Source organism: Canis aureus, chromosome 8, assembly GCF_053574225.1.
Source record: "Canis aureus isolate CA01 chromosome 8, VMU_Caureus_v.1.0, whole genome shotgun sequence".
NCBI classification, from domain to species: Eukaryota; Metazoa; Chordata; class Mammalia; order Carnivora; family Canidae; genus Canis; species Canis aureus.
Window position 1 is genome coordinate 14,478,781 of NC_135618.1, and position 14,825 is coordinate 14,493,605.

General features: G+C 42.3%; 1 protein-coding gene and 1 long non-coding RNA gene across 6 annotated transcripts in view; one reads left to right on the forward strand and one right to left on the reverse strand.

Annotated features, from left to right (window-relative positions):
• Positions 1 to 3,634: 3,634 nt before the first annotated feature.
• LOC144318355 (uncharacterized) lies at positions 3,635 to 9,711 on the forward strand. Its single transcript, XR_013384224.1, has 2 exons — positions 3,635 to 8,744; positions 9,628 to 9,711. It is a non-coding gene; the product is annotated as an uncharacterized LOC144318355 (long non-coding RNA).
• The window catches only part of LPAR3 (lysophosphatidic acid receptor 3), a 97,054-nt gene continuing 91,474 nt past the window's right edge, over positions 9,246 to 14,825 (reverse strand). For all 5 annotated transcript variants that reach the window (XM_077905244.1, XM_077905243.1, XM_077905241.1 and 2 more), the window contains exon 3: positions 9,246 to 11,030. In XM_077905244.1, coding sequence (XP_077761370.1) covers positions 10,702 to 11,030 — 329 coding nt within the window. In that variant the 3' untranslated portion in view covers positions 9,246 to 10,701. The remainder of the gene's footprint in view (positions 11,031 to 14,825) is intronic.

The following is a 14,825-nucleotide window of genomic DNA, read 5'->3' on the forward strand; positions in this document are numbered from 1 at the left end:
AAGTTGGCTTTTTTGTTGAATTTACGGCATTTTTAAAAATTGGACCATTTATATTTCTTGCCCCGCCACCCCCTGTGCCATAACATAAAAAATTTCAAATTGTAGACATGCAGACTTTCTACCCCAGGAAAAGACACTTTCCACCTTGTTTGAACCACATATATTTCTAAGAAGAATACTAGGCAGAAAGAGAGTGGACTTAGCTTTTTAATCAGCAGCACTGCTGAGGACAGATGTTATTCTATTTTTCATCTCTCTCTCTCTCTCTCTCTCTCTAGCTACCATTTCAGGAACTATGATTTTCCATATTCTTAAAGTGAAAAAAGTCGCTGATGGAGGGCAAGCAAACCAATGTCATCACTGAATATACCACACAAGTGCATATGAGAAGCTGTATCACAGGCCAAAAGGGGCATAAAACAGAGTTAGTCTGCAAACCAATCAAAAGGATCATTTCCATGAGCAGCCACCTTATTAGATGCATAATCAACAGTCTACCTAGGGCCTCTTTCCATGGGAAGAATCGAGGAGATAAAGATTCATTTTGTCAGAGTGTTCTAGTTTTTCATGTGATTCTTTGCTGTCTCCAGAACTTTTTTTTCAGCACTCAAACAGACAGCTATAAAATTGATTGGCTTGAAAGCCAAATAAAATAAAACACAGTAGCCTACTTTATCATTTACTACTAGCTATTTATTATGAGCAGTGCTGTGTTGGGATATCGACCCTGAGATTAAAGCTAGAGAAATATAGATTCTGAGATTCTGTGGACACATAAACCTCCCCAGCCATGGTGACAGATGATAATGAGATTATACTCAGAGGCCATCTTTTATCTCAATGGAGCCCAACAGCTATCATTTTTTAAAAATAATGAATTGTACAAACAATGCAGGGAACATTTGCCCAGCAGTCCTGCAATGCAGCTTCCACGAGCCCCAAGTACATTGGCAGGCTGCCCAGCTGTCCAGCCACTGAAGACAGACACTCCCCCAATTCATTTATTTGCTGGTTAGTGGAATCATTTGCTCTCTTATTCACTTCAACCTGGCCACAGGAGGCATCCTCCTCCCTGGATATTCCTTGTATTCACCACGTTCTTTCTTGCCCTCCTGGCCTTTTTTTCTGGAGTCTTCCTCCAGCTGAGAAAGCCCTCTTACGTGTCCAAAATCAAAACCCACTTCCTCCTTGAACACACGGCTTTAGTTTCACATCTTTCACAAAACCTTCAGCAAAAACTTTAGAGCAAATTGGTCCAGATTCAGACCCTACTTACTAGCAGGGTTGCTGAGGGCAACTCACATCCCGGTCTGCTCCAGGTTATTTACTGTGGAGCAGAGGTTAAAAATTCTTATCTCCCAGGTCCTTCCCTAATTCCTACCTCATGCAAGATTAAGCACGTGAGGTGCACCCCACTTCTCACCAGAGTATGCACTCACTCCACCTTAGCTTCCCCTCTTGGGCTCCCTTTCTCAGTTCAATTTTCAGCCCACTCTTGGTAATTAAACAGACGCTGAATTTTTCACAGCAGGATGTCCCTGGATCTCAGGCTCTTCTGCGAACCTTCCCTTCACCTTCTTGCTTTAATCCGTGGTTCTGAAAGCCTGGCTGAGCGTGGCAATCACTTCAGATACCCGCCCTGGTTGAGCCCAAGCCCCAGAGGTTCTGATTTAATTGGCTGGGACGGAGCCCGGACGTGGCCTGACAGGGAATTCAGGTCTCTGTCTGCACCATGACTGCAGCCAGGCAGCTAGACAGGCGGAAGGGAAGCATGAACTGTCTGAATGGCCTTGGATCGGTGCCCGCGAGCCTCGCGAGGCGGGCCTGGGTGTGGCAGTCCGACTGAGGTCCCCGGTCCACTCACCCTCGCGCTCTCCTGGACGCGACTTCTCACTTCCTCTTCCCCCTTCAGCCCCTCAACTCCTCTCCCCTTATCACCACCCTCTGCTAACGGTCAGGTCCGCAGCCCTCACCGATAAGACAGGAGGAGCGCCCGGGCACACCGCAGCAGCACATCCGCCGACGCCCCGGGCCTGCCCTGGCTGGTCTCCTCTCGCTGTGCTCGGGAAATGTCCCCGTTGCTGCGAAAGACAGGAGTGTCCACTCAGACCCTGGAGCTCCCTCCTTCCAGCAATCGTCACCACAACTCTCCTGAATCATCACTTATTCCCTCTTCACTGGATCATTCCCACCAGTAACCACATGCTGTAATAATTCCCGTGTAAAAATAAGCAACCTTCCCCCCCCATCCCCCCCGTTACTGCACATGCCCCTCCAGCTACAGGTCCCTTTTTAGGAAAGAAAACAAGGTAAAACTAACTAGTCCTCGCTGGCCTCCAGTCCCTTCCTCCCGGCGCCGCTCGGGCTTCCTGCGGGCAGGCTTCACCCCGCGGCTGCGCCGCACCAGCGGGCTCGAGGCGCCAAGTCACCGGCCCACGCTCAGGCCCCCGGCGGCACGGGTCCTGCTCCTGCTCCTGCTCCTGCTCCTGCTCCTCCATCGCCGGAGCTCCTCTGCCTTCTTAACGCTCTTCCGCGACCGCCACCGCAAGCCCCCAGGAGTCAGATCTCGGCCTACGCTCCCCGGCCACGGGCTCCAGCCTAACCCCGCGGCTTCACGCGCCCTTCAGGTCCTGTGTGTGACCCCGAGATCAAGCTCTCCGGCCCGACAGCGCTCGGCCCAGCCAGCTCCTCCCTGACATCACCTGGCTCTGTCCCTGCAACGTCAAAGGTCACACTGCCGCTGAATTCCGGGACCCCCCCCCCCCGAAATCTTGGGCTCCTACCAAGGTCTCCATCTCCGCGAGAAGTTCTACTGTTGGAGGCTGTTGGTAGCGGTGCTCCTCGGGCCCAACACCCCGTTCGCGGCTCCGCGGGGTGGCAGCCGGAGGGCCGGCCCTGGGCACTGGCTGTCGCCGCCTGAGGCTCTGTCCGTGGCCCCGGGGGGCGGGGGGGGACCCGGCTCCCAGGCCCGCAGGGCCCTCGGCTCGCCCGGCTCGCCCTGCTCGCCGCCCACGTCGGTGTGGGAAAGTGAAAGCCGCCGCTCTGGGGCCCCACGGAGCATGCGCGTGCTCGTGCTCTGGCCTCTGACCCTTGACCCGCGGCCCCGTCGGCCCTCCGGAGGCCCGGATGTCCCGCTCCTGGGGCCCAAGCTGCCAGCACCGCTTTCGACGTTCAACCAAGATATTGGTCAAAAAGAGAGAGAGAGAGAAAGGAATAGAGAAAGAAAAAGAAAAAGAGAGAAATAAAGAGAAGAAAAGAAAAAGAAAGAGAAGGAAATAAGGAAAGAGAAGAAAGAGAGAAAGAAGAAAGAAAGAAAGAAAGAAAGAAAGAAAGAAAGAAAGAAAGAAAGAAAGAAAGAAAGGGAAAATGAAAGAAAGGAAAAGAGAAAGAGAAAAAGATTGAAAAAGGAGAAAGAAAAAGAAAGAAGAAAAGAAAGAGAAAGAGAAGGAAATAAGGAAAGAGAAGAAAAAGAAAGGAGAAAAGGAGAAAGAGAAAGAAAAAAGAAAGAGTGAAAGAAAATGAAAGACAGGAAAAGAAAGAGAAAGAAAGAAAGAGAAAAAGAGAAAAAAGAAAGAAAAAGAAAGAGAAAGAAAGAAGAAAAGAAAGAAAGAAAGAGAAAGAAGAAAAAGAAAGAGAAAGAGAAGGAAAGAAGACAGAAAGAAAGAAGAAAAAGAGAAGGAAAGAGAGAAAAAGAAAGAAAGAAAGAGAAAGAGAAGAAAAGAAAGAGCGAAAGAAAGAAAAAAGGAATTCTCCATTTGTACGTTTGTAGTAGTCCAAGCCCAAGCCTTAGAAGTCTCTTTAGGACACGACTCTCACTACCACGTCCAATCCATCAGCAAATCCTCCGTTGTACGCGTCTTTCAATACCACTAGCTGAACCACAGCCATAATTAAAATTTGCTGAACAGCGTTCCATCCGTAACAATAAACACACACACACAGCGCCCCAGCACTGTGTTAAATGCCTGACATAACTTATTTATTGTCCATAACAAGCCTGTGCTGGGTGGAATTGCCCAAAGAGGACCTGGCCCAAAGTCCCATAGCTAGTGAGTGAAAAAGCTGAGATACCTAGGCAATAGGATTCCAAGTCCACGTGCTGGACTACAATGCTTTACATTGATCGCGGTGCTTGGGTAATTGCATTGTGTAGAAGTTTCCAGTGCTATACATGTTGTTTTGACCACCTTTGTGTACAAAGCCTTTTCCTCATTTAGAACCATTCTCAGAAGTTGAATTGCTCAAAAGAGCATAAACATTCTTAATCCCTAAAGTGGCTAACCTATTATCAATTAACATTGGCTTTTTGAAATCTGAAGTCATATGCAGTTACTAAGGGCTGTTTTCTGAGTAGAGAAGAAAATCTAACGTTGAACGTTAGCTAAGTTTGACCCTTGATTTAATCACCGTGTATCTTACATATTCGTTCAATCTTGTGGTCTTCAGTTTCCCTATTTGTAAATTCAAGATAATCCCTACATTACAACTTCCTCACAGAGATGCTTTTATCAGTCTCTAATTTCTGTAAAAAGAAGAAATTTTAGTGTTTTTTCTCCCCAGCAAACTATAAACTCTGAAACTTAGATCTATGACTGTTCTACTCCAGAAAGGGGTTGATCTGTTGCATCTTTTAGACCATGAAACACTGAATTCTGACTTTAAATGGCTTTGCAAATCTGAATTTTACACCGACCTTGGCTCACTTCTTATTGTTTCAAGATCCTCTTCTACACACTATCTGGACTTGAAGGAAAGATTGAATGGCGCTATATTTGTCATGATTGTATATCAACTGTGACACACATACTTTATTTCTCATGTTCTAATCTTAAATTTGATATCATAGGTTTGGATAATGAATAGCCAATAATAAGCTTTTATGTCCTTTCTTTTTTTTTTTTCGTCTTATTCCCACTCAGTCTTTGGAAGATCCATATGCTAAAATGTGGAACCTGTAAATTATATGTACCAACACTTTATTTTTTACAAAATTTTCACCCTTTATTCCAGAACTAACTGTATCTTCTACCCTCAGTCAAGAAAAACTAAAAGACACGTATTTGAGAAAGGGGAAATTCTCAGAAGCCAAGAAGTCCTTTCTCCTTTCATTTTCCTTTCTCCATGTGCTGAATTGGCTATTTGCAGTCGGTTGTATTGCTGATCTTTTCTATCTCTCCTGAATCTGAAAGGTTGGAAGCCTGGGAACCATATTTCTCAGAATACGAAGCCAGCAAATATCCCAGTCTAGAGTCTGGCAGTGCCAGACAACTATGAGAGATGAGGAAGGCAGAGGGAAGCCGGAGCCGTATTCTTAGCAACAGATCTGAGATTTTGTTGTGGCCTCTGGGTGTCCTGTCACAAATGGTTTGCCTCAGGAGGCAGTTTCCAAAAGTTCCTGACCAGTGTGGCAATATATCCCAGAAAGTTAGCTGCAAACCTGAGAGCCAATTATGGGCTCTCCTTCCTTACCTTTGCTCCTCTAGCCTTTCCAACTGTTTTATAAGTGCCCAATTGCATATTTTAAACACCTTCCTGCTTCGAGTACCCAGAATGGTTTCAGTTTTCCTAACTGAAGCCTGGTTGATGTGTCCCATCTCCCAGTTTATATAAACCCATAATCAGGCATTTACCTAAAAGAAACACAAGTCTGATTTAGATTACCAGTAACAGATCACTAACCCATAAATTGTAAACGGATTTTAACCAAAAAGTAGCCCCTTTACGTGATTTCTTTTTCTACTACTAGGTCTTGGGGAATTCTATATCAAGAATTACACCACAGAGGCCAGATCTAAAAAACATAATACCAGTATCACCAATGTTTCAAAGTGATACCTTGAGGATGACTACATCCATGCATGCCCCTCCTTAATATTTTCAAATATTTTATTTGTTCCTTAGCACCTAGGGAATGTTCAAAGTTTTGGTTAAATGTAAAAATAAGTGTGGAGTTTCTATTTGCCTTGGAGTAAACAGTTCACACACTTCACATTTAAGTTCACTTTAGCACACATAAACAGGTCATCAAGTCTCTTAGGTTCCCATTTTGATGAGCAATTCAATTTTATTCCAGAAATCCTTTCCCCCTGTATTGATGATGGATTTATAACTACACATTTCAGAGCTACTTTAATCTCATGGATTTTATTTTTTAGAGATTTATTTATTTGAGAGAGCACATGCATGAATGGGGGGGATGGGGGAGAGGCAGAGAATCTCAAGCTGACTCCCCACTGAGCAGGGAGCTGGATGTGGGGATTGATCCCAGCACCCCGAGATCAAAACCTGACTTGATATCAAGAGTCAGATGCTTAACTAACTGGGCCACCCGGCGCCCCTCATAGATTTTAGATGGTCTTCCTAGTGTACACTAAAGCTTGGGAACCACTTTTTTTTTATTTTATTTGAGAGAGCTAGCGAGCGCATGCGTGAGCTTGGGGGGAGGGGCAGAGGGAGAGGGTAAAGCAGGCTCCCCGCTGAGCAGGGAGCCTGATGCAGGGCTCAATCCCAGGATCCTGCTGAGATCATGACCTGAGCTGAAGGCAGATGCTTAACCAACTGAACCACCCAGGCTCCCCAACCTTCAGAACCATTGTAAAAAGTGAAAACAGAGCTCTTTCTCTTTGAAATCCCTACAAAAGGAGTGTAATCCAGAGAATCCAAAGACTTAGGGTTCTTTCCAGGATTCCTATGTGGGAGGTGGATGTATAGAATCACAGAATTTTGGGAGCCCTACATTTAGTAGGCCAGTGATCATATCTAGGGTTTTATTGACAATTTAGGGCAGAATAGAAATTGGAACCCAGGTATTCTGAATTTCGATTTACTGTTTTAAGATGGATGTCATGTACATTTGTGTGAGTGGTGAACTGAACAACTCTAGGTATGCCAATCATACTGTGGACATGCATATATATTAGTATAGTTTTCTGATACATAGTAGTAAAGTTCTAACGAAATTAATGTATCAGATGATTTTCCAATAGATGCAAGCTGATTATCTTGAGGAAAGGAGAGTATTTTCTAATGTGCACAAAGATAAAACCTGGGCTTGTGACAGGTGGCCTCCCCCCTTTCACTTTTTCAATATAACCGTGTGACTAATATGGAATGTGCAGGCTCTAAACTCAGTAACAAATACAACACAGATGGTTTATGGAAATTAGAATTGTTCAAACTTGAAGTTGCTGATACAGAAAAAATTTATGAAGTTTTGCTGTACAAAACTGCAACTCTCTAAAAAGCTGGCAAGATTTGCACATTCCAAGATTGGCTGACCCAGTGAATTGCAAACCGTGTTCATGGATTGGCATGCAAAGGTACTGCATTGTATCCATAGCACAATGTGACTCACATTCTTACTGATGTCCACTGGAATCTTCACATGTGATTTTGGTAACCATTTTACTATCGTTTGCACTAGAAACCTTTAGTTCACAAATTATATCTGATAAAACGCTCTGAATTCCTAATCATTGCCATTAATAGTTTACCATCTGCTAATTTGGGAGAAAGCACACTCTAAAAAGTACTGGAGAGAATGCTGTAAAAATATAATACACCATTAGGGCCCCCCAAAAAACCCAACACCCAGAATCTCCCACCCTGACATTATTCCTCTGTGAAAACTAGTCTTAAATCATGAATATTTTCAATTAAGTGATGTGTTCAAGAGACCCTCACTCACAAAATGCAGCTTCCCTTACTTTAAAAATCTGTCATGTTTTTTTAAGTGATTCTAACCCCATGCCTATGCCTGAAAGACAATGTATAAAACTGGAAGGAGCCCTAGGGGTTTCCAATTTAATATCACAGTTAGCAGTCCACCAAGGAGATATAATTCTGAGGTAAGTATCCCAGAGGTCAGATCTGTGTTTGCAAGTTTTGGATTCTTTTTGGTACACAGTGAGATGGATCATGATGTAGAACAAGACTTTGGTTGTTTTTACTCTCGGTTCTAATAGGGCTAAGTCACTTTCACGGGTGTCTTCACAGGCTTACCTTCGTTATGGCTATCCAATCAATTAAAAGCATTCTTCTCCCCCATCGCGAATGATTAAAGGATTAATGGGCTCATAATACAAAACACTCTTAACCTCATGAAATTACTGACCTGGGACATGGCACGCCCTGTCGTACGTGGGGTGATGCCAGCAGATGAACAGAGCTATACCGCCTGTTCCCACGTCTCCCCCATGGCCCACCAGCTAATATTGATGTTGCTGACTTCACCCAGTCCTGGACCCTGGGCCTTCTGACCATGGGCTGTGCAGATGCTCAGCATGTCTGGGGAAACAGGGGCAGCGAAATTTCTAAATTTTGATTATCGGTATGTACAAGAAGCATCAAAAGGCTGATTGTGAGGGTAATCAGAGCTCTGTTAGAGGCTTACATTTATTCTCTGATTTAGTACTGTTTGTATTTGGAGTTCCACAGTGGGGGCCATGATCATTTCAGGGCTCAGTGCTTGTAAAGATCACATGATGGCCCCAAGTCTACCACTCACTTAAAAAAAAAAAATTCAACAATGTATTTCCAAAAAATTCTTTCCTTCCAGGCAGGCAGTTTTCACAAAGAAGCAGACTCTGTCACCAGCACAGATATATGAGAACACCTCGGGCGGTGCCACAAATCCAAGAAAATTAAATCTTGTTTGGCTCGGGAGTAGCCCATGCCTTGAGTCAAGGGTTGGTCTGAAAAGGTCTAGATCGAATTTTTATAACCATCACCTCAATGACTTGAAGGTAAGTTTGGGGTCCTAGGATTTGAGGGAAAATATTCTTTCTTCATCTTTTCTCTAACTAAGAGATGGGTTTGCCATGCTCCGGGCAAGTCCTGTGACCCCTGCCACTTGTCATTTCCAAATATACACAACTTCTCTACTCTTACACCATCTCTGAGATATGTGTGCACACATAAAAACAAAAGCTATATATTTCCATCACAAATTTCCACACTTGGATCCCCTCCAGACACTATTCTGAATACAAAATTCTGCTGCAGGGTACTAAAAATGGTTCTTTCCTCAAAATAAAACCTTTAAAGATCCCTTAGTAGCTATTCAGGGACTGGAATTCAATTTCAATCCTCCACCCTTTGGCCAGCTGTAGATTCAAAATGCTTACATAAAACATTGAAAGTATGTACTTCATGGCAAACCTGATTTTTCTTCTGCAATAGAAATGTGTGTTATACTTACCACAGACTATATTTTTACTTAGAAAATACACAAAGCAATAATGCACTCAACAAGAGGGAACAAATTATTTTATTTTATTTTATCAGGAACTTTGACATAAGCTTCAGATAGACCCACTTACTACATGGAGTTTGTGAAATCTACACCTTCAAATCATAATACTCTCTATTTTAGGCCATTCCATCTAAAAAGCATGACTTCTCAAATCCTTTTATTCCAAGTAGTTCTTGCACATAAATGTTACATCACAATAGCAAAAAAAATGTAAACTTCTTTTGCAAACTACATAAATAGTATAATAACTGCCTTGAAGTTATTCTTATTTTAAAATCAGAATATATTCTAAATGCTTTACATAAAAACTTTGGTCAGTAGCCTATGTGTATGAAACTTTTTTTTTTACTGACTTGCCTTTCATGTTTACTTAGGTCTTTGACAGAGATGATTTTTAAATAGGACTCAGATCAAAATTCATTCCATACGGAAGACAAGTACCGGAAATATGTCGATAACTCTGGGCAAAATATGAAATGTGAAAATTATTCCACATACTAAGTCTGACAAGCCACCAGTGATATGGAGGTAAGTGAAAATAAGGACTCAAGTCAAGCTCATATGTGATCCTATATGAAAGGAATTCAGCCCACTTATCAATATACCTTCTACTCTGCTCTGTGTCTGTTTGCAAATGAGTCACTTCTTTTTCTTTTCTTTTAGAGCATGACAGGTCATTTCTACAGCTATAGTCCTAGACTGAAAGTCTAGGTGGCCAGTGAATTTACTTCACCATCACTGTCCTTGAGGTCTTTAAATACAAATTAGAAATGTATAAACATACAGGAGTGTATACACACCCATGCACACTTAAGACGACCACTTTAAGGCCTTTTTTGTGTGTGTGTGCTGCTTCAAGAGAAGTTTCTAACATGTACCTGTTTTTGTTATTTAAGTAAATCTTGCTCAGAATGTTCTTTCAGCTAAAAACCAAGTCAAATCTGGAGTCCTTACTGATTTGTTATTCTGAGATTCCTATGGAACAACTAGCTACTGGCCATGGTTTCTTTGAGGAAACAAATATCATAGCTGAAGCATTTTCAAAATTTTAAATGCATGCAGAAAGAACTACATAGGCTTTCCAAGCAGCTATATCAAGTGGCTCAAGTAACATTATTATTTATCTTGGCCTAAGGCCCTTTATCAACATCCTTTTAAAACACAAAGAGAATGGCTACAAGATGGTGACAGGGCCCAGAATGGTCCTCCAAGCAGTTCCAAGGACATCACTGAGGATTCCACTGTGCTGTCTCTCTCTTTTGTGCATTTTCTCCAAATGCACTGTGTCCCCTCTTTACTGCTCATGCTTTGAAATTATGTAATTTTAAAAAATCTACCAGTGATTCATTTAGACCTGAAATAACACTGTAGGTGGGTGTAGTTAGAGACAGGTAGCCATTCTTAACAGCTCCTCTCCCAGAGGAGGCCCTGGTAGGCACACCCACAGTTTAGGAACTGCTCTTGTTGCAGACTGTGCCTTGGCTGATACTGTCTTCCTTATACTGGCTGCCTGTGTCGCTCCGGCTGAGGATGGTGGAGGCGATGCGGGAGGGGCGTCTCTCTGAGTTCTTCTCCTGAGAGAAGCAGCAGATCATCTTCTTCATGGTGCTGTACATGTCCTCATCTTTGTAGGAGTAGATGATGGGGTTCATGACTGAGTTCAGCAGTGCCAGCAGCAGGAACCACCTTTTCACATGCTGCACACCACACTGCGTGCAGTTCAGGCCGTCGAGCAGCAGAACGACCAGGCCTGGGGTCCAGCACACGACGAAGGCCCCTGCGGGGAGAGAAAAGGAAGCGGGCTGCTCAGTTAGGTTTCCTCTTGCCCTGCTTTCAGTCAGTGGCAACAATGACCTTGAGGATTTGTTTTTTGTTTTGTTTTTTGAGGATTTGTTTTGACAACTGCAAAGCCCACTTACATCCATCCTCTGAGCACTTGAGTCCTGGGCTCGTTAGGGGTGAACAGCTGGCCACCTCCTTGACTGTTCTCTGTGTTCTATTTCAGCTCCTTACCTGCTTTCCCAGGACTCGTAATTAGGGGCTCACATTTACCTCATGTTTACTAAGCACTCCACATCCCTCATCTCTGTCAGCTCTCTAATCCACACTGGGAGGCTCCTGCAGTCATCACCCATGGTTGGCAGATGAGAAAACCAAGGGCAAATGCCAGGAGTGCGTGTGGGAAGGCCTCACACCATCAACCCTACACTCCGCTGTGCTACAACTCAGATGTTCTAAATGTTTTGCTGACAATAAGACCCATGGCATCTATAGCATTCTCCTGGTCTCTTAGCTAAGTCACCTGCTCACACATTTCACTCTATAAATCCATGTTGATGCTGAGGAAGCCCTGTATTCTTTTTGACATATTCATAGGCCATCTGCTTGATTCTCTGCTCTCAATTTTTTGTTCCTGTTGGTTGTTGTCAGAAATAAATCTTTCTGTTTAATGATGAGATAGAGATGTGCTTGTAGCAGGTCTATTTATTTAGCACAATTTTAGCACCAACTGCACATGAAGGTAGTCTCTTCTGAGTCACCAGACATCTGATCATGCCTAGCTTACCACTAAAGCTTTCTGACACATTTTTCCTAAAATATGAGACATAGGTTCAATATTCCCCTATTCTATCACCATCACCTTGGATAACAGTGATAGCTCACATTTATACAATGCTTACTATGAGCCAGGCACTAGTGTAAATGCTTTCCTTTACTAACTCATAGAACCACACTAAGAAGTAGGCATCCCCAGAAAAAGGGGGCACAAGAAAGTGAGGTAACTTGTTCACCATTGAACAGCTGGTAAGAAACATCTAATTTGGAGTGTTGGCAGTCTTTCTCCAGAGGCTGTGCTCTTGGCCATGATATAGGTGACCTGTCTCTATAATGTGATATGGTTTCTTTCCTCCAAAGTCCTTATCATGTCTAAGCAACCTTGCTTATCCATTCCGTAAACATTCATCATGAGCTTATGACGTACCAGGAATGCACTAGACAGTAAATGAGGCGAACTATGCACTCCAAGAACTAAGTGCTAGTGGGGAGATAGAATAAACAAGCAAGTCTATAAATCACATCACCAACTAGTTATTCTTATTGGTTAGAATTAGTCCTAGACAGTATTCCTCTTGTCCCTTCGCCTTTATTCTGAGAGATATAATAATAAGCAAGTCAAATCAAGAATTATAAAAAAGGCCATGTGAGGCTGTAAAATGCCATGTGCCTCAGGGTCAGACAGGTGTGCCCAGCTCCTCACTTTGAGCTACACAAATGAGGCAAATCACAGCATTTCTCTGAGCTCCCATTTCCTTGTTTTATTACTATCACTTTTTTAGGTTTTATTTATTCATTGGAGAGAGATAGAGAGAAAAAGAGAGAGAGAGCATGAACATGAGTGGGGAGAGGGGCAGAAAGAGAGGGACAAGCAAACTCCCCACTGAGTAGGGATCCTGACACAGGGCTCCATCCCAGGACCCTGAGATCATGATCTGAGCCAAAGTTCAACTGACTGAGCCACCCAAGCACCACCCTCATTTCTCACTTATGAAATAAAGATAACAATCCCGACTCTGGATGGTTGTGAGGGGTCAGAAGTAATGAAAGTGATGCCATTCCTTGAGTTGGGTTCACTAATTAGTGGTTATCATGAGATGTTCTGTCAAAGACATTGGTCAAAATTAGATGTTTAGGAGTTATCAGGAGGGTTTAGTTCTCCATTTCATAATTACAGCTCATCAATGGTTCCCTTTTCACCCCTTTCTGTATTATTTTTGGTCCAGCTGCCTATATGAATAAAGAACTTGGAGATAAGAGGTCAGAGATTGGGTCCTAACCTACACTTACTGCACAACTCTGGCAGACCCATGTAATCTGTCTGGGGTTCGGCTTCCTAAACTATAAATTGAGGACTTTAGGAAAGTTCTGGGTTTTTCCAATTTGGGGCTAGGACACCTTAGTGTGTATGCAGTCAATTTAATGGGTTTGGACAAGTCTGGGGATTTTTAAATGCAAGAATGGAATGGAATAGCTCAGAGTATATTGCATAGACCAAAGGAAGTTTTGTTTCATGCAATTTTTGTTTCAGTTTTATACACTATGTTTATGTGTGTATTGGTTATGAAGTAAACTATTATTTCTTACTGTTGGGCTTTGCCAAAAGTTTGGAAAACACTAGTTTAGATAAACTTGAAGGCCCCATCTGGGTCCAGTGGTCTATATTTCCCTTAACAGTAACACTTTTGTTCTCTGCTCTTCCCGAGGGAGGGTTACTATGTTGTCAAGAGGCAAGAACTAAACAAGCCAGACATCAAAAGCTGTTGCTGCCAATTTTGATGCGAAGACTCCTTTCTGTGTGAAATTGCATGATTCCAAAGAAATCCCGGTGGGAGAGTTCCAACGTCCTTGTGTTAATGAGGAAAATATCGATTAACTTTATACTTTGTTAAATATGCATGTCAAAATTTAATAGAGTATATAACTTCCAAATTAATGGAAGGGGAAGGATGGAACCAAAGGAAAGGAAAACAAGATCTCAATATTAAAAAAAGGAGAAAAAAATAAAAATAAAAAATAAAAAATAAAAAAAAGGAGTTTGGGGGGAGATTCAAACATAGGAAAGTAGAACAAATAAAGAACAAAAGAAGATACTGGAAATGAATCCAAATGCACTGAAAATCAAGCCCAATGTTAATGTGGTATCATTTTTTAAAAACAGGTGAATATAAACAATTTGATGTCTAACATTACATCCATACGTGGTAAAACCATAAGGAAAAGCAAGACTATTAACATGAAATTTATGATACAGTCATTTCTCCAGGAGAAAGGGTCACTGGGGCAGGGCCACATAGGTGATGCTGAAGATATCAGAGATGTTCTATTATGTTGGGTGGCAGGTACACAGGAATTTTTAATGTTTTTTTTAAATTATTTTAAGTGTTATTCTTTTTTTATTTTAAAAGATTTTATGTTTGTTTATTTATTTATTTATTACATTTTTTTTAAATTGGAGTTCAATTTGCCAACATATAGCATAACACCCAGTGCTCATCCCATCAAGTGCCCCCCTCAGTGCCCGTCACCCAGTCACCCCCACCCCCCACCCACATCCCTTTCCACCACCCCTTGTTCGTTTCCCAGAGTTAGGAGTCTTTCATGTTCTCTAAGTGTTATTCTTTATACTATACACATGTCTTATATAATTTTCTCTGAATGATGTATCTCACACATACACATGTCAAAAAAGGATAAAATTGCCACTATGCTTTCCTAAAAACTTTTTTAAATCAATTTTTTTTTCAAATCATAAAAGTGTTTTTTCCCACCCAGCACAAAACTGTTTTATATTAGTCAGGGGATCCAAACACTCTAAATAAAGTCTCCAAACTGATGTCTTGCTTGTCACAATGCAATTCATGTATATTTCCCCTTTGCACTGAACTACATAATTCATTCAGTCAACACTTGACAAACTTCTCATTGAGCAATGATTATATGCCAGACACCATTCTAAGAATTTTATATGAATTAACCATTTAATTTTCATGGCAATCCTACTAGTATTATTATG